The 24,835-nt window shown below is 45.3% G+C and overlaps 1 protein-coding gene and 2 long non-coding RNA genes across 3 annotated transcripts in view; 1 reads left to right on the top strand and 2 right to left on the bottom strand.

The window, feature by feature from the left end:
- Positions 1-1,850: 1,850 nt before the first annotated feature.
- On the bottom strand, positions 1,851-24,715 carry LOC134339024 (uncharacterized). Its single transcript, XR_010016334.1, has 2 exons — positions 24,583-24,715; positions 1,851-2,222 (listed from the first exon to the last, which is right to left on the bottom strand). It is a non-coding gene; the product is annotated as an uncharacterized LOC134339024 (long non-coding RNA).
- LOC134339023 (uncharacterized) lies at positions 9,591-23,971 on the bottom strand. Its single transcript, XR_010016333.1, has 3 exons — positions 23,728-23,971; positions 12,096-12,293; positions 9,591-9,931 (listed from the first exon to the last, which is right to left on the bottom strand). It is a non-coding gene; the product is annotated as an uncharacterized LOC134339023 (long non-coding RNA).
- LOC134339022 (forkhead box protein O3-like) overlaps positions 24,163-24,835 on the top strand; it is a 237,867-nt gene continuing 237,194 nt past the window's right edge. Inside the window, exon 1 of the mRNA XM_063035275.1 lies at positions 24,163-24,835. Coding sequence (XP_062891345.1) covers positions 24,410-24,835 — 426 coding nt within the window. The 5' untranslated portion in view covers positions 24,163-24,409.

Here is a 24,835-nt window from a genome sequence, read left to right as displayed (position 1 = left end):
GGGTGGCTACCGGGAGATCCTGTCTGTTGTGGCGGAAGGAGCGGAGGTGCTCGACGAAGCGGTCCCCCAATCTGCGTCGGGTTTCACCGATGTAGAGGAGGCCGCACCAGGAGCACCGAATGCAATAGATGACCCCAACAGACTCACAAGTGAAGTGTTGCCTCACCTGGAAGGACTGTTGCTGTCATACCACACTGTGAGCGTGAAATGCTGTGGACAAGATTGGAAGAACTGCAAGTGAACGTTGGTTGGGTCCCTGGTTGGTGGGAAGGGTAGAGATCCTCATTTTTTTCACCATCATATTGCCTCTGACCCAGCGTTCCAGAGTCCTGCAAAACTACGTCTTCTGATTCAGCTTTTAGTTACACACACACAATGCTGGAGGAACTCAGCAGGTCGGGCAGCGTCCAGGGAGGGGAATAAACCGGCCGGGACCCCGTTTCAGTTAGTGGCATTTTATTGAATTGCTTGCTGTCCACTGCTCGGCTGGGATCACGCAGTCAGTAGCTGCACCGGCGTTTATGGTAATAAATGTCATTATATCGTTAACTTTCACTTTCATTTTCAAGTGGTTACATTTTCATTTTTTGTACCCATGTTGTCTGAGCGTTGTTCCACACACAAAGTTGTTCCAGCTTCAACATTGTACAACTTTCTGTGGGTTTCTGATATTGGGACAGCCCTTACAATGTCAGTGAAATCGCCATTTTCACTCTTTTCAGTCTTGGTCTTTTGTACTGACTTTTAACTTCAGAAAGCAAAATAAAGACACACCTGAGATTCTACAGATGCTAGAAATTCTGAACAACACATACAAAATGCTGGAGGAACTCAGCAGGTCGGGCAGCAACTATGGAAATGAATATACAGCCAACATTTCAAGCCGAGACCCTTCATCAGGACTGGAAAGGAAGGAGGAAGATGCCAGAATAAAAAGGTTCAAAGTACATTTATTATCGTAGTACGTGTACTATATTCAACCTGAAGGAGAAAGTTCCTGATGAGGGTTCTCAGACTACAACGTCGACTCTTTACTCTTTTCCATAGATGTTGCCTGGCCTGCTGAGTTCATCCAGAGCTTTGTGTGTGATGCAACTTTAGATTTGTTTCCTTACAGGCAGCCACAAAACAAAGAACCCAATAAAAAGAAAGATTGTCAATGTGCAGAGAGAAAAAAAAAGCAAATTGTGCAAACAACAGAAGTAAGCAATGTTCGGGGATGGAAAGGAGTACAAGCTGGCAGGTGATAGGTGAGACCTGGTGAGGGCAAAGGTGAGTGGGTGGGAGAAGGGAGGGATGAAGTAAATAGCTGGGAGGTGATAGGTGGAAAAGATAAAGGGCTGAAGAAGTAATCTGATAGGAGAGGATGGCGGACCATGGAACGAAGGGAAGAAGGGGCTTAGAGAAAGCAATTAATCTTAAAATGGGTTCCATAAGATACCTTCTGTAACGCTGAAGCAAGTTCGTGGGTTTGGCGAGTGAGATAGAAAACACTGACTGTGAGTAAGTATATTAATCATTTATTTACAAACAGTAAGAAAAATTCGAACAAACATTTAAGTTCCCCTAAGTTACATAAACTACAGAAGTAAATATTCAACAAACAGACACTTAGCTAAAAGTGTTTGCGGAGCGAACTTTCCCGACAGCTCGCCGATCGGCCGCGTTTTCAATGATCTCCGGCACCCGGCCTAGTGCGGCCCTATGAACCTGATTTCTTGCCGGTGTTGCAAACCGAAGCGTCACGTAGAGCCGGAGCATCGAGTCAGCGAGTGTGGCTGTCATAGGCCTCTACCCTCAGGTGATCTCTCTCTCTCTTTCTCACGTTGGCGAGTGAGAGTTTGATGCTGAATCTCGAGTCGGAGGAACTCGAAATAAAAGCGGCACTACAGACTGTAACATCGAAACAGCGACTGCTTACCTCCCCTCTCACTGTGGAAGGAGTGATATCTCTCTCTCCCTTGTGAGTGAGAGAGGGCGAACCTGAGGGATGTCGAACTGTTGGGGTGAATAGTAGCTTTTGATGTACTACAGACCATGGTTTCTCTCTGGGGGCTTTGCACAGTGGGCAGTGGGAATGCTGAAGCCTCCTGCTGGAATAAGTAGAGGGAGGGTTGATGCTTTGCTGCTGTTTGTTCATGGAAAGGGGAGCAGGGAACTTTGCGGTTTCAACGTTTTCCTGTCATTCACTCTTCGGGGTTTTCCTTCTGTTTTGAGGATGTCTGCGGAGAGTAAGAATTTCAAGTTGTATTATTGTATAGATTCTCTGACATTAAAGGGAATTATTGAACCCCTGAGAGTGAACCTTTTGCTCGAGCTACTCTTTACCCCGAGGTGCCTGAAACTGGACACTAAGGGCCGTGCCATGCAGTGGGAAGAGTGGCTGCAGTTTTTAAACTGACCAATCACAATCAACACGACGGAAGCGGCTTTCGACCAGCCAAATAAGCCAAGCCTCCACACAACACCTTCCTTTTGGACTGTTATGTCTCCATAACTTTTAAATAGAAGGGTAGGAGATCCCCAGGTTACAGGATCCAATTTACAGAAATCTGATTTCATGTAACTCGTTGATCCATTTTAAAGTATTTTTCAAGATGGTGATAATAATTAAAAAAATGCTTAATGTTATTTATTAATTAACAACCGAAAATAATGTATATTCCATTATTTCAGTTATGAATGATTTTAGAGTGACTGTTGACTGAATTATAGGAATGTACATAGACCAATAAAATTTGGGTATCTAATTAATGGAGTGAGGGTGACGGGGTGGAAATACCTCTCTACCAAAGGAGGTACAAGGTACTTCTTTCCTCCGCCAGCCTGCAGGTCACCCTTGGGCAAGGTGTAGCACCTGCTTAGCCCCTCGACCAGGGTCATGTGAATCCATGGGAGCAGTTGGCACACATCACAAGTCCTGGTTATGCGACCACTGACAGCAGGCAGACAATCTCTGAAGAGTATTGATAATGGCTGGGGTCACCCGTCTTGTAAAGACACTGCCCAGAAGGCGGCAATGGCAAACCACTTCTGTAGAAAAATTTACCAAGTACAATCATGATCATGGAAAGACCATGATTGCCCATGTCATATGACACGACACATAATGATGATGTCATACGACACGACACATAATGAAGTCATATGACATGACACATAATGATGATGATGAACTTAGGGACAGCTCTCGGGAAAAGAATGCTTAAAAACTGCAGAACACGAATCACCACTTCATTAAGCAATACTGTGGAGCACTCAGATTTCTTGGTAGTAAAATGTCTTTTTTGTTTTAATTGTGTTTTTATTCTTGTAGAAATTGTGTACAATTTATGCTTTTCTTGTGTATGACTTCTTAACAAACATCTATAAATGCGTAGTGGAGAGTAAATTGACTGGCTGCATCACGGCCTGGTATGGAAACACCACTGCCCTTGAATGGAAAGTCCTTCACAAGGTAGTGGATCACAACCACTGAGGACATCTACATGAAACACACTCGTAGCAAAGCAGCATCCTTCATCAGAAATTGCCAGCACCCAGGCCGTACTCTTTTCTTGCTGCTGTCATCAGGTAGAAGGTACAGGCGCTTTAGGACTCACCCTCAACTATCAGGCTCTTAGACAAAAGGGGACAACTACACTCACTTGCCCTTCATTGCAATATTCCCACAGCTAATGACCTCACTGTAATCATCCTTTATATCATTACCTCATTCTAATTATTTATTGCTATTTATTTATATTTGCATCTACACAGTTTGTAGTCTTCTGCACTCTGGTTGATCTTTCATTGACCCTGCTATAGTTACTATTCTACAGATTTGCTGAGTATGCCCGCAGGAAAATGAATCTCATGGTGACATATATGTACTTTGATAATAAAATTGACTATGAACTATGAGCTTTGAATGACTTGGACTTTAACCTGTGGACTGTCTGTATTGTTCATTAAAAGATAACGGATCTTGGAAATTCAAGCTAGTAATTTAACTTTTCTTATTGGACTTCACGATATCCCACTGCACTTGTCTGCCAATGAACTATTTTTAGCCTGCAATCATTTTCTCAAATTAGGAAACACATCATCTAATTAGTGCATAGCAATCAGAATCAGGTTTAATTTCATCAGCATATGTCATGAAATTTGTTGTTATTATATTGCAATAGATAATGATAAAAACTGTGAGTTACAGTAAGTATATATGTATTTAAAAAGTTAAATTAAATAAACAGTGCAAAAAGAGAAAAAGAAAGTTGTGAGGTAGTGTTCATGGGTTCAATGTTCATTCAGAAATCGGATGTCAGAGGGGAAGAAGCTGTTCCTGAATCGATGAGTGTGTGTCTTCAGGCTTCTGTACCTCCTCCCTGATGGTAGCAATGAGAAGAGGGCATGACATGAGTGATGGGGTCCTTAACAATGAACACTGCCTTTTTGAGGCATCACTCCTTGAAGATATGCTGGATACTATGGAGGCTAGTGCCCATGGTGGAGTTTACAGCTTTCTATAGCATATTTCAATCCTGTGTAGTAGCCCCCACCACCCATACTAGACAGTGATGCAGCCAGTTAAAAGGCTCTCCCTGGTACATCTATAAAAAAAATGTGTGTCTTTTGTGACATATGAAATCTCCTCAAACTCCCAATGAATATAGTTTCTGTTGTGCCTTCTTGGTAGCTGCATTGATATGTTGGGCCCAGGATTGATCCTCAGAACTGTGGACACCCAGGAACTTGAAATTGCTCACTTCTGATCCCTCTGTGAGGATTGGAATGTGTTTCCTTGTCCTACCCTTTCTGAAGTCCACAATCGGTTTTTGGTTTTACCGACATTGACTGCCAGGTTGTTGCCACAACACCACTCAACCAGCTGATCCAGCTGATCCATCTTGCTCCTGTACGCCTCCTCAATGCCATCTGAAATTCTGCCAACAATCGTTGTGCCTTCAGCAAATTTATAGATGGCAATTGAGCTGTGACTAGCAAGCGCCGTTGGTGAGAGACCAAATCTCTTCAAACTCCTCATGAAATATAGCTGCTGTCGTGCCTTCTTAGAAACTGCATCGATATACGATCTCACACAAGCACCAATCCAATAATGAATAGGTCATCCATCATCTTATTTATTTTATCTAGATTTGCATTGTTGGTATATGATCAAAATACGTACAGAAACCGAGATTAGATTATGGCTTTCTTATTGATGGCAGAGGTTATTAATACACTCAGTGGCCACTTTATTAGGTAAGGGAGGTACATAATAAAGCGGCTACTGAGTCTATGTTCATGGTCTTCTGCTGCTGTAGCCCATCCTCTTCAAGGTTCAACATGCTGTGCGTTCAGAGATGCTCTTCTGCACGCCACTGTTGTAGCACGCGGTTATTTGTGTTACTGTCGCCTTCCTGTCAGTTTGAACCAGTCTGGCCATTCTCCTCTGACCTCTCATTCTCCGCCAAGCAGGACACCTCACTCAGCCTTTTAAAGCCAGAGGAGGTGGTGTATGCCTTGTGCTTAACTCATTGTAGTGCATAAAGATGGTGGTCCCGTCCCAGCCCCACACACCGGACCTGGAACATCCAGTGGTCAAACATCATCCAATTTATCTGCAGAGGGAGTTTTCTGCTATCACTTTGGTCATGGTGTGCATTCCACCTCAGACCAACTTCAGGCAAGCACTGGAGGAGCTGAGGAATGTAATCAGCAGGCACGAAACTTTCCTGAAACCTCCCTGATGCTTTCCCTATCATTGCGGGAGGTTTCAACCAGGCTTGCTTGAAGAAATCGCTCAACAGCTGCCGCCAACATATTACCTGTGGAACCGGGGGAGCTAGTTGAGTGGTATCACAGCAACAACCTTGCACTCAATATCAGCGGGAGCTAGGAATGGATTGTGGACTATAGGAATGGGAGGTTGAGGGACCATGTTGAGGTCCTCTTGAGGAATCAGCAGTGGAAAGGATGAGTGGCTTCAAGTTCCTGACTGTCAACATCTCTGAAGATCTACCCTGGGCCAAATATATTGATGCGATTACAAAGAAGGCTATATTTCACTCAGAGTTTGAGGAGGTTTGGTGTGTCGCCAAAGACACTCACAATTTTCTACAGATGTACCATGGAGAGCATTCTGTCTGACTGCATCACCGTCTGGTACGGAGGGGCCACCGCACAGGATCGGAAAAAGCTGCAGAAAATTGTAAACTCAGCCAGTTCCTTCGGGGGCACTTTCAAAAGGTGATGCCTCAAAAAGGCAGCATCCATCATTAAGGACCCCCATCACCCAGGACATGCCCTCTTCTCATTGCTACCATCAGGGAGGAGGTACAGGAGCCTGAAGACACACACTCAACATTACAGGAACAGCTTCTTCCTCGACGCCATCAGATTCCTAAATGGACATTGAACCCATGCGCACTACCTCACTACTTTTTCCTCTCTTTTTGCACTTCTTTTTAAATTTCATATATATATACTTCTAATTGTAATCTGAAGTTTCCATTATTATGTATTGCATTGTACTGCTGCTGCAAAGACAACAAATTTCACGATGTACGTCCGTGATATTAAGCTTGATTCTGATTCCGCAAGCCTCAGTGGATTTGCACATTTATTTGAGCGCTAAAGACCTGAAGGTTTTATTTGTCACGAGCTCATCAGAAGGTGCAGTGAAACGCAACTTTTGTAACAGCGACTAACACAGTCTGAGGACTTGCTGAGGGTAGCCCACGAGTGTCGCCATGCTTCCAGCGCCAACTTAGCATGCACACTTCTTGCTAATTCTAGCCTGTATGTCTTTGGAAAGTGAGAGGAAACCCACACAGGCACGGGGAGAGTGTGCAAACTTCTTACGGCGATGGCGGTAACTGAACCCTGACCGGCGGTTGCTGGCTATCTAACCATTGCGCTACTGTGTCATACGAGACCCCCGACCCCTTATTCTACCTGGTCTGCAACTGACCCATGTGGAGTGAAATTCTACATCCTAACCACGCTAAACTGCTCCGGAATCCCCCATTTGACTTACTCGTGACCATCCTTGACTTACCCTTGCTTGGGAATACCCCAGCAACAGAAACACGGGCCAGGAAATTCCAATGCACAATTCTCGTCTTCACTACACAAATGAAAGTAAGTGGAAGTGTGTTGTTCAAGAGGGGATTTATTTTGTGGATCGGGAAGTTCCCACTTTTCCTTTGAGCCTTCCCCCACATCTGATACGGTAGTTCAGGAGATATCGATCCCTGCAGAGAGAGGTTAGCTGGGCTTTATTTGACATGAGCATGTCAAAACATCATGCTACGCAGTGAAATGCGTTGTTTGGGTTAAATATTCGGGCCAATTGAGCAATCTGGTGCTTTGCTGCCTCCAAGAGGGTTCTGGGAGGTGAGTGGCCTCAAAGGCAAGAGCTTAGAGATGGGGCACAAGCCCATGAGTGACTCCATTTCTCACTGATTAAAGTGTCAAGGAAGATTGAAAACATTGAGGTGAGTACGGAAGACGACCAAGTGTTCAGCACCATCTACCAGCCTCTCACATGCTGCTGCCAGAGGAAATGGTCTGTGTGCGACAGTCTCACTCTCCCTCTTGCTAGCTGCTCCCAAGGGAAGGCCCCTGCATGTGAATGGTCTCTCTCTCTCCCTCGATCCTGTAGGAGGATAATACCAAAGTTCTAGGTCTGTGGTTTGTGGATTGGGCTGTAGTTCCTGTTTGCTTCTTTTTCTGTTGCTATTTTACTATTTTGAGTGACTTTCAATTAGGACGGTCTGCAGAAAATGAACACTGAGCCAAAATGAATATGGACTCTTTCGATTTTGTGTTTTCACTCATTCTTTCTTGCTGTTTGTGCGATTTTTTTGCATGTGGGGGGGTGGGTTGACGCTCTTGTTGCTGTTGGCACAATTAGTTTTTTTTGCATGGGGGGGTTGATGCTTTTGTTACCATTTACATCATTTGTTTTTTTTGCGCGTGGGGGGGGAGGTTTGATATTCTTGTTGCTGTTTGCATGATTTGTTTACTTTCGTGTGGGGAGATTTGATATTCTTGTTGCCGTTTGCATGATTTGTTTTTTTTGTGTGTGTGTGGGGGGGTTTTTGACATTTTTGTTGCCGTTTGCATGATTTATTTAGTTTTGTGTGTGTGGGGGTGGTTGATGTTCTTGTTGCAGTTTGCATTATTTGCTTTTTGCATGTGATTGGTGGGGGGAGGGCAGTTGATGTTTTTCTTTGAAGGGGTTCCATGATTTTTTTCTTTGTTTTCTGGTTGTCCGTGGAGAAGAAGAATCTCAAGGTTGAATAGTGCATACATACTTTGATAACAGAGGTCCTTTGAAATCAACTGAGCGAGGATACTTGCAGCCCGATTCCGGCTTGTGGTTCCAAAATAGAATACCCACAACTCACTAACCCTAACAATACGTCTTTGGACTGTGGGAGGAAACTGGAGCACAGGAGGAAACCCACATAGTCATGGAGAGAACATACAAATTTCTTACAGACTGGCGGGAATCGATCCCTGATCGCTGATTGCAGGCACTGTAAAATGATTGCTCTAACCGCTAAGCCAGTGGTCCCCAACCACCGGGCTGCAAAGCACGTGCTACCGGGCCACACGGAAGTGATACGAGTCAGCTGCACCTTTTCCTCATTCCCTTTCACGCACTGTTGAACTTGAACATAGGGTTGCCAACTGTCCCGTATTTGCTGGGACATCCCGTATATTGGGCTAAATTGGTTTGTCCCGTATTTCCCCCGCTAAGGTAGAGCGTTCCTATGAAAACCTTTCATGCCGAAATGGCGTGAAGCGAAGAAGCAATTACCATTAATTTATATGGGAAAAATTTTTGAGCGTTCCCAGACCCTAAAAATAACCTAACAAATCATACCAAATAACACATAAAACCGAAAGTAAATAACATTAACATATAGTAAAAGCAGGAATGATATGGTAAGTACACAGCCTCTATAAAGTAGAAATAATGTATGTACAGTATAGTTGGGAAGATAAAGGCAAAAACGATTTGTGGGGGGAAAAAATCGGCACGTATGCGCATGCGCACATCACATGCTCAGTCACGCATGCGCACACAGGTGCCCGCGCAAGGCTTCATGGTCACGGTAGTCTTTCCTGGGGTAAAGTGTCCCTTGTTTGGGAGTGAGAAAGTTGGCAACCCTAACTATAAAAGACATGTTGAGGTGAGCTTAACCCTACTTGAACACCAGCCCCCCCCCCCCAAGTCGGCCGGTCCGCAAGAATATTGTCAATATTAAACCGGTCCGCGGTACAGAAAAGGTTGGGGACCCCTGCGCTAAGCTACCATACGACGGTGTACAGAGACCTGATGCCTCTTTCATTCATGGATTCACTTGTGCTCAAACAACAGATGGCTAGGGCCATCCACGCCAAAGCAACCATTCACAGTGCTTCGGATCCCTGAACTAAAAACTCAACAGGTCAGGCAGCATCCATGGAGAGAGAAACAACCAATGTTTCAGGACAATGTCGCTTCATCTGAATAAGGAAACCGGTAAATTGGTTTACTACACTGGACAACAATTTATTTCAAAAATGTTGCTTCCTCAGTCATATATATATGGTTTAAAATAGATCGCTTGAAGTTGAACACAAATATAATTTCAGACTACTTGTATCACCTTGGAATTTGGAGAAACGAGAAATTAACTTTTATTGAATATAATGTGTTTAATTGCATAACAGTGCTGATGCTTTGCAATAGGTCAACTGAGGTAAAAATATTCTGTTAAAGATTTTCATTTGAACTCAGTGTCTGAGGCTTCTCGCTTAAGTGTCCAACAATAATCAGCCAGCATTGATGGATTCCAGTTGCCCTGATACCGTTTCTCCATGATCGCAATGTCCTGGTGAAACCTTTCACCGTGCTCGTCACTGACAGCGCCAAGATTTGCAGGGAAGAAGTCTAAATGGGAAGGCAGAAAATTAATCTTTAGTGACATGATACACTTCATGGTTTTGTACACTTGAAGCATGTTGTCAACCAGCTGCATGTAGTTTGGTGCTCTGTAGTTGCCAAGAGAAATTCCTCGAATTGCCTGTTATGGATGACTTGTTTGATTTGTGGAGCAACAGTGCCTTCCTTAATCTTGGAAACTGTTATTCTGACTTGAATTATGAATTGAAATAAAAATATAGGCAATATTAGAAAATGGTGCTTGATAGGGAAATTTCATAGTGATTTTCATGATCAGCAGCAAAAAAAATCCATAAGATACACCCAGCAGTATTCAGGAAGCAAAATCTTTGTTGTCCAGTGATATTGTACAATGGAATCTTTGTTTTGCATGCTACAGATATTGATAATTTAATCACATCAGTACATCAAGATAGCGTAAAGGAAAAATGAAACAATAACAGAATGCAGAATGAAGTGTTACAGTTACAAGAGAGAGTGCAGTGCACATAGACAATAGGATGCAAGATCATAATGAGGTGGTTTGTGAGATCAGAGTCCATCTTAACATACAAGGGGTTCATTCAGTTATCTTACAGCAGGCAGGTAGAAGATCTCCTAGAGTCTGATTCAAAGTAAAGTTCAACGTAAATTTATTACTAAAGTGCATATATGTCACCATATACAACCCTGAGATTCATTTTCTTGTGGGTGTATTCAACAAATCTTTAGAATAATAGCTATAACAGAATCAATGAAAGATCGTCCAACTTGGGCGTTCAACCAGAGTGCAGAAGATAACAAACTGTGCAAATACAAAAAGAAGAAACAATAATAATAAATAAATAAATAATAAATATCAAGAACATGAGAAGAAGAGTCCTTGAAAGTGAGTCTATAGGCTGTGGGAACATTTTAGTGATGGGGCAGGTGAAGTTGAGTGAAGTTATCCCCTTTGGTTCAAGAGCCTGGTGGTTGAGGGTTAGTAACTCGGGGACTTTGAGACTTTTTTTTATCGTGCCCATGGTTTGTTCTTCATCAAATTATGGTACTACTTTGCACTGCTGTAACTATATGTTATAATTATGTGGTTCTGTCAGTGTTAGTCTTTAGTTTGTCCTGTTTTCTGTGATATCACTCTGGAGAAACATTGTATCATTTCTTAATGCATGTACTCTATGCATTTCTAAATGACAATAGAAGAGGACTGAGTGTTCTCATAATCTAAATTGTTCCTGAATCTGGTGGTACAAGTCCTGAGTTCTCTGTATCTTCTTCCTGATGACAGCAGTCAGAAAAGAGGATGCCCTGGGTGGCGGGGATCTCTAATGATGGATGCTGCTTTCCTGCGACAGCGTTTCATGTAGATGTGCTCAATGGTGGGGAGGGCTTTTACCTTGATGGACTGGGCTATGGCCACTACTTCTTGTTGGATTTTCCGTTCAAGGCCATTGGTGTTTCCATTCCAGGCTGTGCTGCAGCCAGTCAATACACCCTCCACCACACTTCTCAGAAGTCTGTCAAAGTTTCAGGTGTCATGCCGAAACATCACAAACTTCTAAGGAAGTAGAGGCGCTGCCATGCTTTCTTTGTATATGCTGGGCCGTACACAGGGTTTTGTATCTTCTGCTCAATGGGAATGGCTGTGGGGTATGTGGGGAGAGAAGAAAGAATGTCTGGGCTGGGCGGGGGTCTTTGATGATGCTGGCTGCTTTACTGAGGCAGCAGGAAGTGTACACAGAGTCCCTGGAGGGGAGACTGGCTCCTGTGAAATGCTGAGTTGTGTACACCCTGTGGTAACCCTGCTTCACTATTATGATATGATATGATTATGTGGACACGTAGCCCTCTTTTATTTTCATTTAATAACGCATGCATTAAGAAATGATACATTATTTCCTCTGGTGTGATATCACAAAACACAGGACAGACCAAGACTGAAAAAGCTGACAAAACCACATAATTATAACATATAGTTACAACAGTGCAACAATACCATAACTTGATGAAGAAGTCCATGAGCACAATAAAGTTCAAAGTCTCTCAAATGTCCCACATCTCACGCAGACGGGAGAAGGAAGAAAAACTCTCCCTACCATGCCCGACCACAATCCGACTCTGAGTCATCTGAAAACTTTGAGCTCTGATCAGCTCTCCGACACCTAGTACTGACCGCCATCTCTGTCCGAACGATTCGACCTCCTTCTCAGTCACCAAAAGCAGGCGAGGCCGGGGATTTTGAGGCCTACCCTCCAAAAGATTCCCGACCACACAGTAACGACAGCAGCGAACGGGCGATTCAGAAATTTCTCCAGATGTTCCTCTGTGCTTTCACGTCCATTCTCCATCAAATCAGAATTGTCCACGGCCCCTATTTAACAAATACGATATCATTTTTCACTGGAGGGCTGCGCACGCGCGGAGCGTCGCCATCTTCTCCTCCCGCTGTTAATTAAAGACATCCTAAACAAAGAGTTTCCAGGTTATCAGGGGCAGAGGGAAATGTATGGGGGTGGGGGGGGGAGCTGCACTTTCACCAAAAACCTTATCCTTGAGCCAGTTTTATTGTGACCTTTGCCCCATTCTCCACTTGACGCCCCGTGTCAAAGTCAACCATTCCCCACCCAGATGTTTCTTATTGTTCTCTTCCCCCACCTCTCTGCAATAACCAGATCATTGATCTGATCTGTTGACCTTTGACTCCCAGGCCCCTTCCACTACCAGTGACACATGAAGTAAACTTGTTGTGTATTTAATGTTATAGTAAAAGGCACCCGTTAGTCTTGCGAGACCATGGATCTGCGCCTGGAAAGTCTTCACTCTCCAGGGCGCAGGCCTGGGCAAGGTTGTATGGAAGACCGGCAGTTGCCCATGCTGCAAGTCTCCCCTTTCCATGACACCAATGTTGTCCAAGGGAAGGGCATTAGGACCCATACAGCTTGGCACCAGTGTCGTCGCAGAGCAATGTGTGATTAAGTGCCTTGCTCAAGGACGCAACACGTTCCCTCGGCTGGGGCTTGAACTCATGACCTTCAGGTCGCTAGTCCAATGCCTTAACCACTTGGCCACATGGCCAATTTAATGTTATACACATATATATATATACACACACAGAGTTATATATAGTTATACAGTGAGCAAGAGTTCAGTGCTGACTGCTTTTCTTTTGTTCACTGCCAGAGGAGTCTGTGAGCAGCCTATTGCTGTGTGGCTCACTGTGACAGGTGGGTAGGCCTCTCTGCTTCGTGTGGTGTCCCTCGCTTTCGGTGAATGATGATATTATAAGATGGTATCGTGGTTCTGTGCTTATGAATTGGACTGTTGCGTTTATGGACTGTGGACTTTTTCAGACTTATGGTTTTTATATTCTGTGTTTTTTATTACCTGTTCCTTTAATGTTTGGTTATCTGAGGGAAGGGCGTTTGGGGGTTGGTGTTCTGTTGTGTTCTGTTAGTTACAGCATTTGTGTGGTGGGGGGGTCGATATCCTTGCTCCATTTTGTGTGGCAGGAGGGGTGATTTGGGGGGGTTGATGATTGGGATGACATTTTTTGTGCAGAGGGGCAGGGTTGATGTTTCTTTCTGAACGACTTTCATGTTCTTTCTTTGGTTTGCGGCTATCTGGAGAAGACAAATTTCAGAGTTGTATATGGATAAATGCTTTGACAATGAGCCTTTGATTAAGCATTCTTCATTGAAGTAATTCATTATGCGTTATATACTAATATTAGTAAGACCAAAGAACTTCAGAAGGGGTAATTTGAAGGAACACATGCCAGTCCCCATAGAGTGAACAGAAGTGAAAAGAGTGAACAATTTTAAGTTCCTGATTGTTCAATATCTCTGAGGATCTATGCTGGGCCCAACACATTAATGCAGCTACAAAGAAGGCAGAACAGTGGCTCTATTTCATTAGGAGTTGGAGGAGCTTTGGTCTGTCAACTAAAACACTTGCAAGTTTCAACAGATGTACTACGGAGAGCATTCTAACTGACTGCATCATCGTCTGGTGGTGGCGGGGATGCGGGGGGGGGGTCACTACTGCACAGGATCGAAAATAAGCTGCAGAGTGTAAACTCAGTCAGCTCCATCATGGGCACTAGCTTCCGTAGTATCCAGGACATCTTCAAGGAGCGATGCTTGAAAAAGGTGGCGTCCATCACTAAGGACCCCCATCACTCAGGACATACCCTCTTCTCATTGCTACCATCAGGGAGGAGGTACAGCAGCCTGAAGACCCCTCTTCTCATTGCTACCATCAGGGAGGAGGTACAGCAGCCTGAAGACCCCTCTTCTCATTACTACCATCAGGGAGGAGGTACAGCAGCCTGAAGACCCCTCTTCTCATTGCTACCATCAGGGAGGAGGTACAGCAGCCTGAAGACCCCTCTTCTCATTGCTACCATCAGGGAGGAGGTACAGCAGCCTGAAGACCCCTCTTCTCATTACTACCATCAGGAAGGAGGTACAGGAGCCTGAAGGTACACACTCAGCGATTCAGGAACAGCTTCTTCCCCTCTGCCATCTGATTTCTGAATGGGACATTGAACCCATGAACACTACCTCACTACTTTTTTATTTCTGTTTTTGCACTACTTATTTAATATGTACAGACATGTACTGTAATTCACAGTTTTTTCCTGTTATTATGTATTGCCTTGTAATGCTACCACAAAGCCAACAAATCTCACGATATATGCCGGTGATACTAAACCTAATTCTGATGTATAATTACGTGAATTGCATACGTTATCTCGCCAACATGTGGTACGTGCGCTCCTCACTTAAAGTAAACTTGAAGTTAGACTCACATTTCTGACTCCCATGACTTCCTTTGAATTAGTTTTAATGTTTTGAAGTTACAAAACATACTTGCGGCCTAGTCGTTTTCCCCCATGTTTATCACAACACCCTTTGAATTTGGTGGCCGCCTATCCCGCACTCTAGGGATGGGTGCTACAGAAAGTCGCTGAGGAAAGATACATGTGTTGACAGAGCACCGCCGTAATGCCTGCGTTACCGAAGAAAACCATGAATATATTCTCATTTGCCCACGTTAGGACCGCATCCCTCTATGTCTTATCTATTTAAGTGTCTATCTAAACGCCTCTTAAAAGTTATGATTGCATCTCATCCTGTCAGCACCTTTAACAGTGTGTTGCAGATGTCAATCACGCTCTGTTTAATAAAGGTACCCATCACAGCAATGCACACACTATGCTCGAAGAACTCAGCAGGTCAGTCAGTCTCTATGGAGAGAGATAAAGAGTCGATGCTTCATGTCGAGACCCTTCATCAGGAGCGAATAGGAATGGGGGAGAAGGTAGAAGGAAGAGGAAGGGCACAAGCTGGTAGATGACAGGTGACACCAGGTGAGAGGGAAGGTGGGAGGGTTGGGGAGGGGATAAAGTGAGACGCTGGGAGGGAATAGGTGGACTCTGGAGGTCAGGCAACATCTATGGAAAGGAATAAAGAGTTGACATTTTGGGCTGAGACCTTCCATTCAGACTGAAAAGGGAAGAAGACAGAATAGGAAATTGGGGAGAGGCGAAGGAGTACAAGCTAGAAGGCGACAGGTGAACTGCGCGAGGGGGAAGGTGGATGGGTGGGGAAGAAACGGTGGAAAAAGGCAAAGGGCACAAGAAGAGGGAATCTGATAGGAGAAGCCAGTGGACCATGGGAGAAAGGGAGGCAGGTGGAACTCCAGAGAGAGGTGATGGGCAGGTGAGAAGAAGAGAAGAGCTAAGAAGGAAGCCAGAAGGGGAATTGAAAAAGAGATAATGGGGAGGGGAGGGAAATGACCAGAAATGAGAGAAATAATTGATCATGCCATCGGGTTGGAGGCCACACAGACAGAATAGGAGATGCTCCACCTACCCATCACCTCCTCCGGTGTCCCTTCTCCTTCCCTCTCTCCCATGTTCCACACTCCTCTATGTTCTCACAATCTCTCACTGAGATCATTTATCTCCCCGTACCCCTCCTCTCTGCAACATTAAACTTTCATAATAATAAATAATTTAAACAATTTTTTTTTGTATTTGAAACAGCTTGTTTTCTTTTGCAGAGGTAGTTTAACAGTTTTTGTGTCCAAATTTTCATTAATTCTATTGTATTTCCTTATTCTACTGTGAATGCCTGCAGGGAAATGAATCTCAGGGTGGTATTTGACCCTCCAAGCAGACCATTGCCTTTGTCAGAGCTGGGGAGCAGCCGACACCTGCCAAAAGAACATCTGCAGGCACCCTGACCTCTGCGAGGGACTGGCAGCTGTTGGTGGACCTCGAACGGCAGCTGAAGTTCCCCAACCGTATCGCAGCCACCACCCTGTGACCAGACATTGTCCTAGTGTCTGAGTCTACTAAGCAAGTGGTGCTGCTGGAGCTGACGGTCCCCTGGGAAGATCGCTTGGAAGAGGCCTTTGAAAGGAAGCTCTCCAAGTATGCAGGACTGGTCAGCAACTGTCAGCAGGCTGGATGGAGAGCGAGGTGTTTCCCAGTGGAGGTTGGTTGTAGGGAATTCGCAGCCCGTTCCTTAGTTAGAGCCTTCAGCATTTTGGGCATCAAGGGAGAGAGGAAGAGGAGAGCCATCCGCAGTACCACCGATGCGGCAGAGAGGGCCTCAAGATGGCTGTGGCTCAAAAGAGGGTAGCCATGGGGTCATAAGTAGCTAGTCATCTGGACACAAGCTGGGGTCTGATCAGCCCCGGCTGGGTCACCTGGAGGAGGTTGTATGATGTTGAAAGACCCGAAACACCCGATGATTCCAGGAACATCACTGAAGATGTGTCCAGAAGCATCAGTAGATGTATGGACACAGGTGATATATAAGTACTTCAAATTTTTCTTTGAACTTATCTCAACTGTCTCTTTATCAAGTTATACATAAACAGAAGGCCACTCTCAGGCTAGAGGAGCAACACCCCACCTTCAGCCCAGGTAGCCTCCAATGTGATGGCATGACATTGATTGCTCCAGCTTCCAGTAATTTCTCCCCTTCCTACTTCCCTCTTCTTCAGTTCTCCACTCTGGATTCTGAGCTCTTCTCCTCACCAGCCTATCACCTCCCCCTGGTGCCCCTCCTCCATCCCTTCTCCCATAGTCCAGTCTCCTCGCCTATCAGATTCTTTCTTCTCCAGCCCTTTTCGTTTTCCACCTATTACTTGCCAGTTTCTTACTTCATCCGCTCTCCCCCAACCACTTGGCCTCACCTACCACCTTCTAACTTGTACTCTTTTCCTCCCCCTATCTTTTTATTCTGGCTTCTTCCTCCTTCCTTTACAGTCCTGAAGAAGGGCCTCGTCCCAAACTGTTGACTGTTTATTCATTTCCACAGATGCTGCCTGACCTGCTGAGATCCTCCATCATTTTGTGTATGTTCCATTGTTTGCAGATTTTCTAGTGTTTATGGACAGGAGTAGGCCACTTGGCCCCTCAATCCTGATCTATAATTTAATTGTATCATGGTTGCTTTGATTGGAACTACAATGCCATGTTACCTGTTATCCCCAAAGTCCAAATTTCAAAATAAATTTATTATCAAAGTACATATATGTCATCATATACAATCCCGAGATTCAATTACTTGTGGGCATTTACAGTAAATGCAAGAAACACAATTGAATTCTGGAGGAGGAAACAAGAATTATATGAGCCAGTCCTTGTTGGAGTATCAAAGGTGGAGAGGGTCAGCACTTTAAAATTCCTTGGTATTATCGTTTCAAAGGACTCAGCATGTAAGTGTAATTGCAAAGAAAGCAGAGTCCTCCAAGAGGACCACAACCTTGTCGTTGGGTTTGAGACCTGCATGCCTCAATGACCCGGTGGGCTACATTGGCTGGAATCAGGGCTTTATGCTTTGGCTCTTGGTAGGGTCACCCTTACCAAAGGGTAGAGGCCAGACTATGAGTGGTCCACTGGTCTTCCAGTTCGGGGGTTCAACTCAGGGCTAACAACCCTGACTGGTAAAACAAGACTGTTACGGAAACAACAATGAAGTATCTTTCTATATCTGAGTGTGACAGTATTCCTGAGTCTCCACCCGGGACTTGCATTGACTGACAGTGGTGAAAACTGAGAGGAAGCTTCTGACATGACGATGGAAGCCCTGAACACCACCAGAGATGGAGGACCTTCATTGCTGCCCTAAACGCCAGTGGCGTAATGGGCAGTGAGTAAGTAAGAAGACAGAATAAGAAGATGAGGGAAGGTGGCAGGTGATAGGTGAGACCAGGTGAGAGGAAAGGTGGATGGGTGGGGGAGGGGGGGATGAAGTGGGTGCTGGGAGGTGACAGGTGAAAGATGTAAAGGGCTGAAGAAGAATGAACCTGATAGAAGAGAAGACTGGACCAGGAGAGAAAGCGGAGTGAGGAGGGGCACCAAAAGGAACTAATGGTGGTCGGGTGAGGAGAAGAGAAGTGATGAGAGGGGAACCAAAATGGAGAATGGAAAACGAGAGAAAGTCGGGGAAGAGAAATTATTGAATTTAGAGAAATCGATGTTGAGATCATCGGGTAAGAGGCTGCCTATTCAGAATATGAGGTGTTAATCCTCCAGCCTGAGAGAACGCCTCATCATGCCTGTTGAAGAGGCCAGGGACCGACATATTGGAATGGGAATGGGAAGTCAAGTCAATCAAATCAGGTCTCCTCATACTCTTCTTCATTCCAGTGGATTCCAAAACTGGTTTGTCTTGCCTTTCTGTATAAGGTAACCCAGCTCTTCAGGTACCAGTCGAGTACACTACTCAGTTACATCCAGTACATTAATATCCTTAAGTATGGAGATCAGTATTGTACATAGTATGCTAGATATGGCCTCAGCAATGTAGCTAATTGGCAATACTGGACAACAAAAATTTTGCTTGCTGAATGGGTTTGGCTGTTGGGTATCTTATGGATTTGGGGCTGCTGATCATGAAAATCACCATGAAATTCCCTTATCACGCACAACTAGTTAGAAATTGCCTATATTTGTTACTTCAATTCATAATTCAAGTCAATTAAAATGTTGCACACAATGTAAGCTGAAAAGATTTCTATCTTGTCCAGACATGCCTGGGCATGCTTTAGGCAGGGTGGAGCCTGCTTGGCAGGACAGGTTTTAGAAAGGCTATAAATTTCCATGAAGGATTTCGATATCTGAGACAGATGCTCCCCAGAATAACTGATGCCAAGATTAAGGAAAGCATTTTTGTTGGTCCAGAAATCAAACAGGTCATCAATGATAGGCAACTCAAAGAACTTCTAGTGGGACTGGAGAAAATCACATGGAAGGCATTCAAGGATGTTGTTAAAAATTTTCTTGGCAACTACAAAGCGTCAAACTATACGCACCTGATTGACAACATGCTTCAAACACACAGAAACCATGAAGTGCTGAAGATTTGTTTTTTGCATTCGCATTTAGACTTCCCTACAAATCTTGGCTCTGTCAGTCATGAGCATGGTGAAAGGTTTCACCAGGACATTGCAGTCATAGAGAAACGGTATCAGGGCAACTGGAATCCATCAATGCTGGCTGATTATTGTTGGACATGCAAGTAAGAAGCTTCAGATACTGAGTACAAATGAAAATCTTTTTAGCTTAGTTGAACTATTGTAAAGTATCAGTACAGTTATGCAATTAAACCCATCATATGCAATAAAAGTTAGTTTCTTATTTCTCCAAATTCCTGCATGAGAAAAGTAGCCTGACATTATAAACAAGAGAAAATATGTAGAGGCTGGAAATCCAAGCAATACACACAAAATGCTGGAGGAACTCAGCAAGCCAGACAGCATCTATGGAAAATAGTACAGTCAATGTTTCGACTCAAGACCCTTTGACTGGACTGGAGAGAAAAAGCTGAGGAGTAGGTTTGAAAGGTGGGGTGAGGGGAGAGACAAACGCAAGGTGATAGGTGTCAGCGGGAGGGGAGGGGTGAAGTAAAGAGCTGGGGAGTTAATTGGTGAATGAGATACGGGGCTGGAGAAGGGGGAATCTAATAGGAGAGGACAGAAGACCATGGAAGAAAGAAAAGGGGGAGGCGCACCAGAGGGAGGCGATGGGCAGGCAAGGAGATAAGGTGAGGGAGGGAAAAGGAGATGGGGAATGGTGAAGGGGGGGGGAATTACCAAAACACATTATCTTTGCGTTCAGCTTCAAGTATTGAAAATTTCTGAGGAAGCAACGCTCTCGAAAAAAATTGTTGGTTTGTTATTGTCACATGTACCAAGATACAGTGAAAAGCATTTTTTTTTGCATGTCCTGCAGGCAGATTATTGCATACATAAGTACATCCAGATAGTATAAGATTACAACTGAGTGCAGAACATCAGAATCAGGTTTAATATCACTAGCATATGTTGTGAAATTTATTGTTTTGTAGCGGCAGTACTTTGCAATAGATAAAATATAGTATAAGTTTTAATAAATATATATTTTATAAAGCAAATAAGTAGTGCAAAAAGAGAGCAAGATAAAAAGAAAAAGAATTGAGGTAATGCTCATGGATTGGCTCATTGTCCATTCGGGAAGCTGATGGCGGAGAGGAAGAATCTGTTCCGAAAACACTGAATGTGGGCCTTCAGGCTCCTGTAACTCCTTGTACCAATGTACCACTGGCGAGGCCTAATTTGGGGTATTGTGTGCAGTTTTGGTCACCTACCCAAAGGAAGGATGTAAACAAGATTGAAAGAGTACAGAGAAAATTCACAAGGATTTTGCCCGGTCTGGAGGACCTGAGTTATAAGGAAAGATTGAATAGGTTAGGACTTTAATCCTTGGAATGTAGAAGATGGTGGGGAGATTTGATAGAGGTATACAAAATTATGAGGGGTATAGATAGGGCAAATGCAAGCAGGCTTTTTCCACTGAGGTTAGGTGGGACGACAAGAGGTCATGGGTTAAGGGTGAAAGGTGAACAGTTGAAGGGGAGCATGAGGGGAAACTTTGTCACTCAGAGGGTGGTGAGAATGTGGAACGATCTTCTGGCAGGATGACTAGATGTGGGTTTGCCAAGTTGTGCATGCAAGCTTGACTTCGATGTTTAAGAGAAGTCTGGATAGGTACGTGGATGGTAGGGGTATGGAGAGCTATGGTCCCGGTGCAGGTTGATGGGAGTAGGCAGTTGAAGTGGTTTGGCATGGACTAGATGGGCTGAAGGGCCTGTTTCTGCGAGGTACTTTTCTATAACTCTATGACTCCTCCTTGGCGGTAGCAATGAGAAGAGGGCATGTCCTGGGTGATGGGGGTCCTTAATGATGGATGCTCCCTTTTTTAAGGCATTGCCTTTTGAAGACGTCCTTGACGCTGGGAAGCCTGGTGCCCATGATGGAATAGAGGGTTACAGAGAGAGTACAGTGCAGCTCGACAAATGAAGTGCAAGGGTTATAACAAGGTGGACTGAGGGATTAAGGCTTCACTGAAGTATGCCTCCCTTCTTCACTGGTCAATTCCTCTCACCAAAAGCAATAACATCCCATCATGTTTTCCAGATTCTCACTGTACCCATAGACTGACCAGTTGCACCTCGTTCTTTTGGGCAGCCAGATCTCTCTACATCTCAGAGTCCTCACACAAGACATCAACGTCATTATGAGCTGTGTGGTATGACGTGGATGATCACATAGTCTATCCATGACCATGATCGTTCTTGGCAAATTTTTCTCCAGAAGAGGTGTCTTCTTCTGGGCAGTGTCTTTACAAGACAGGTGACCCCAGTCATTATCAATACCCTTCAGAGATTATCTGCCTGGCGCCAGTGATCGCATAACCAGGACTTGTGATGTGCACCAGCTGCTCATACGACCATCCACCACCTGCTCCCATGGCTTCACATGATCGGGGGCTAAGCAGGTGCTACACCTTGCCCAAGGGTGACCTGCAGGCTAGCGGAGGAAAGGAGCACCTTACACCTCCTTTGGTAGAGACGTATCTCCACCCTGCCATCCAAAATACAAGACATAGGAGCAGAATTAGGCCACCCAGCTAAATGAGTCTGCTGTAGCAACAGAAAAATATTGGAGTGTGAGGTGGAGATGGGCTGGTGTATGGAAACATCTGCCCTGATGAGGTCACTCTCAGGCTGCGGAGCAACATCTCATATTCCATCTGGATGGCCTCTAACATGGTAACATTAACATGATTTCTCTAACTTCTGGTGATTTTCCCCACTCTGGCTCCCCTATTACCTCTTCTCTTCTCCTCACCTAGCCATCTCTACCCTCTTGAGCTCCTCCTCCTCTTTCTCCCACCCTCCTCTCCCATCAGATTCCTTCTTGTCCAGCCTTTTACCCTTTCCACTTATCACCTCCCAGCTTCTCACTTCCTCCCCTTCGCAGCACCCGCCCACCCGGCTTCACCTTCTATCGATCCTCCTTCCCCTCCGCCCCCTCCCCCCCCCACCTTTTTATTCCGGCGACTTCCTTCCCAGTCCCGAAGAAGGGTCTCGGCCCCAAAACGTCCACTGTCTCCATCGATGTTGCCTGACCTGCTGAGTTCCTCCAGCACCATGTGAGTGTTGCTCTGGATTTCCAGAATCTACAGAACCTCTTTTGTTTAGCTAGTATGTTTCTTTAAATAAAAACCACCGAAGTCAAAAAATTGTACTGTTTCCCACACCATATGCCTGTCCTCTTAATTAAAGGAATTAAATTGATGAATTGGTTTGGTACTGCCGCATGTATTTGGTTGTGCGTCGTTATGTTACATCTACGCCATTCTGGTCTTGCTTTTTATCGTGTCCCTACACTGTACTTTCTCTGTAGCTGTTACACTTTATTCTGAAATGTTACTTTTAAAAAAAAACCTTGTTCTACCTCAAAGCACCGTATAACGAGGTAATCTGTATGAACAGTATGCAAGATAGGAGTCGGCCATAAGTAAGTCAGTGAGTTACAGAGAAGTACAGCGCAGAAGCAGGCCGTTCGGCCCATCCAGCCCATACCGAACCATTTAAACTGCCTACTCCCATCGACCTGCACCCAGACCACAGCCCTCCATACGCCTCCCATCCATGTACCTATCCAAACCTCTTTTAAACGTTGAAATCGAGCTTGCATGCACCACTTCCGCCGGCAGCTCGTCCCACACTCTCACCACCCTCTGAATGAAGCAGTTTCCCCTCGTGTTCCCCTCAAACTTTTCACCTTTCACCCTTAACCCATGACCCCTGGTTGTAATCCCATCGAAGTTAAGTGGAAAAAGCCTGCTTGCATTTACCCTCTCTATACCCCTCATAATTTTGTATACTTCTATCAAATCTACCCCCTCCTCAATCTTCCACGAGGAATAAAGTCCTAACCTATTCAATCTTGCCTTGTAACTCAGGTTTTTCAGACTCCTTGTAATTTTTTCATGTACTCTTTCAACCTTATTTCCATCTTTCCTGGGGAAACTTGCAAGACACGCTTTTCACTGTTTCTCGGTACTAAATCAAATTCCAACGGATCGAGGTACTCGACTTGCAATATCGCCCATGCAGATCGATTCATTGCAACAGCACATTGAACGGTACAAATATCAAACAATAACAGAACGCAGAATAAAGTGTTACGGTCCGGAGAAAGTGCAGGCAGACAGTCTTCCGGAACCCCCATGACATCTAGGAAATTTTGGAAAATTTCACCACCCACTCAGGCTTAACGCCAGGGCCCGGAGCGCCTGCGTTGCTCCTTCCCTTTCAGTTACACAGATTTACAGCGAATTTCACAGATTTTGCTTCGAAACATAGAGGGCTGAAGCAGAAATACCTTTTTAGTTTATCTGCCATGCCTTTGTGTTCTGTTAATTTCCCAGACCCAATTGGTACAGGACCGACGCTCACCTTGTCACCTCTTCTGTATCATTCTGAAAAGGTTAAGTGCTCCTCTTCCCACAGATGTTGTTGCCTTTTTTATGCTGCTTTCAGATGCGGTCTGACCTTGCTCAGTGCTTCCAGGAACTTCTGGTTCTTTTTATTTTCGAACAATATGGAAATTCATGGCGCCTTGCCCCAGCGCCCGGGGTCGAAGCCGCTCCGCGCCTTTCTGTCAGCACAGCTGAGCCGGCTGACGTCAGCGAAGGGGATTTCCCCGCTAATGTATTCAGGGGCGGGCACCGCTGCGGCCAATGGCGGAGGGAGATGGGCGGCACCCGTGGCGGCGGCTGCCAGCCGGGCCACGCCTCGATGGAATGCTGTGACAGTGGGCGACCAATGAGGCGGTGGCTGGCCGCGATGTAACCTTTTCTCAGCGCGCAGCGGGTACACATGGAAGCGACGCGCCGGTGGACAACAAGGCGCAGTTGCGGCGGAGCGGAGGCGCAAGAAGCGGTGGCTGGGACAGAGGCAGCGCTGCGTGTGCTATGGCAGCCCTCTACTGAGTTATAGCCCACACCCCCCCCAGCTTTAACCCCTCCCACCTCTCGGGGGGGTTTCCCCTCCTTTTAATATTTTAATCCTCCACCGTGACATCTGTTGTAATTTGATTTGTTGTCAGATTTTCTCCCTCCCGCTGCTGGCTACCGTCATGGAAGAAGCCGCAGCGCCTCAGGTTGACATCGACCCGGATTTCGAGCCTCAGAGCCGGCCCAGATCGTGCACCTGGCCGCTCCCTCGACCAGACTTCCCAGGGGCCGAGGGCAAAGCAGAGGAAAACGCCCCGAGTAACGAGGCAGCAACGGCGGCGGCGGCGGCAGTTACCGGCATCAAGACAGACGCGAGGGCTGTGCCGGCGATCCAGTCGGTGCTGGGCGTCAGTGAGATCAGTCACCACCGAAAGAAATCGTCCCGGAGAAATGCGTGGGGCAATCTGTCATACGCCGACCTGATCACCAAAGCCATCGAGAGCTCTCCTGACAAGAGGCTGACGCTGTCACAGATTTACGAGTGGATGGTTCTCCATATCCCCTATTTCAAAGATAAAGGCGACAGCAACAGCTCAGCAGGCTGGAAG

This window comes from Mobula hypostoma, chromosome 28, assembly GCF_963921235.1.
Source record: "Mobula hypostoma chromosome 28, sMobHyp1.1, whole genome shotgun sequence".
NCBI classification, from domain to species: Eukaryota; Metazoa; Chordata; class Chondrichthyes; order Myliobatiformes; family Myliobatidae; genus Mobula; species Mobula hypostoma.
This window is presented reverse-complemented; position numbering and strand designations above follow the sequence as displayed.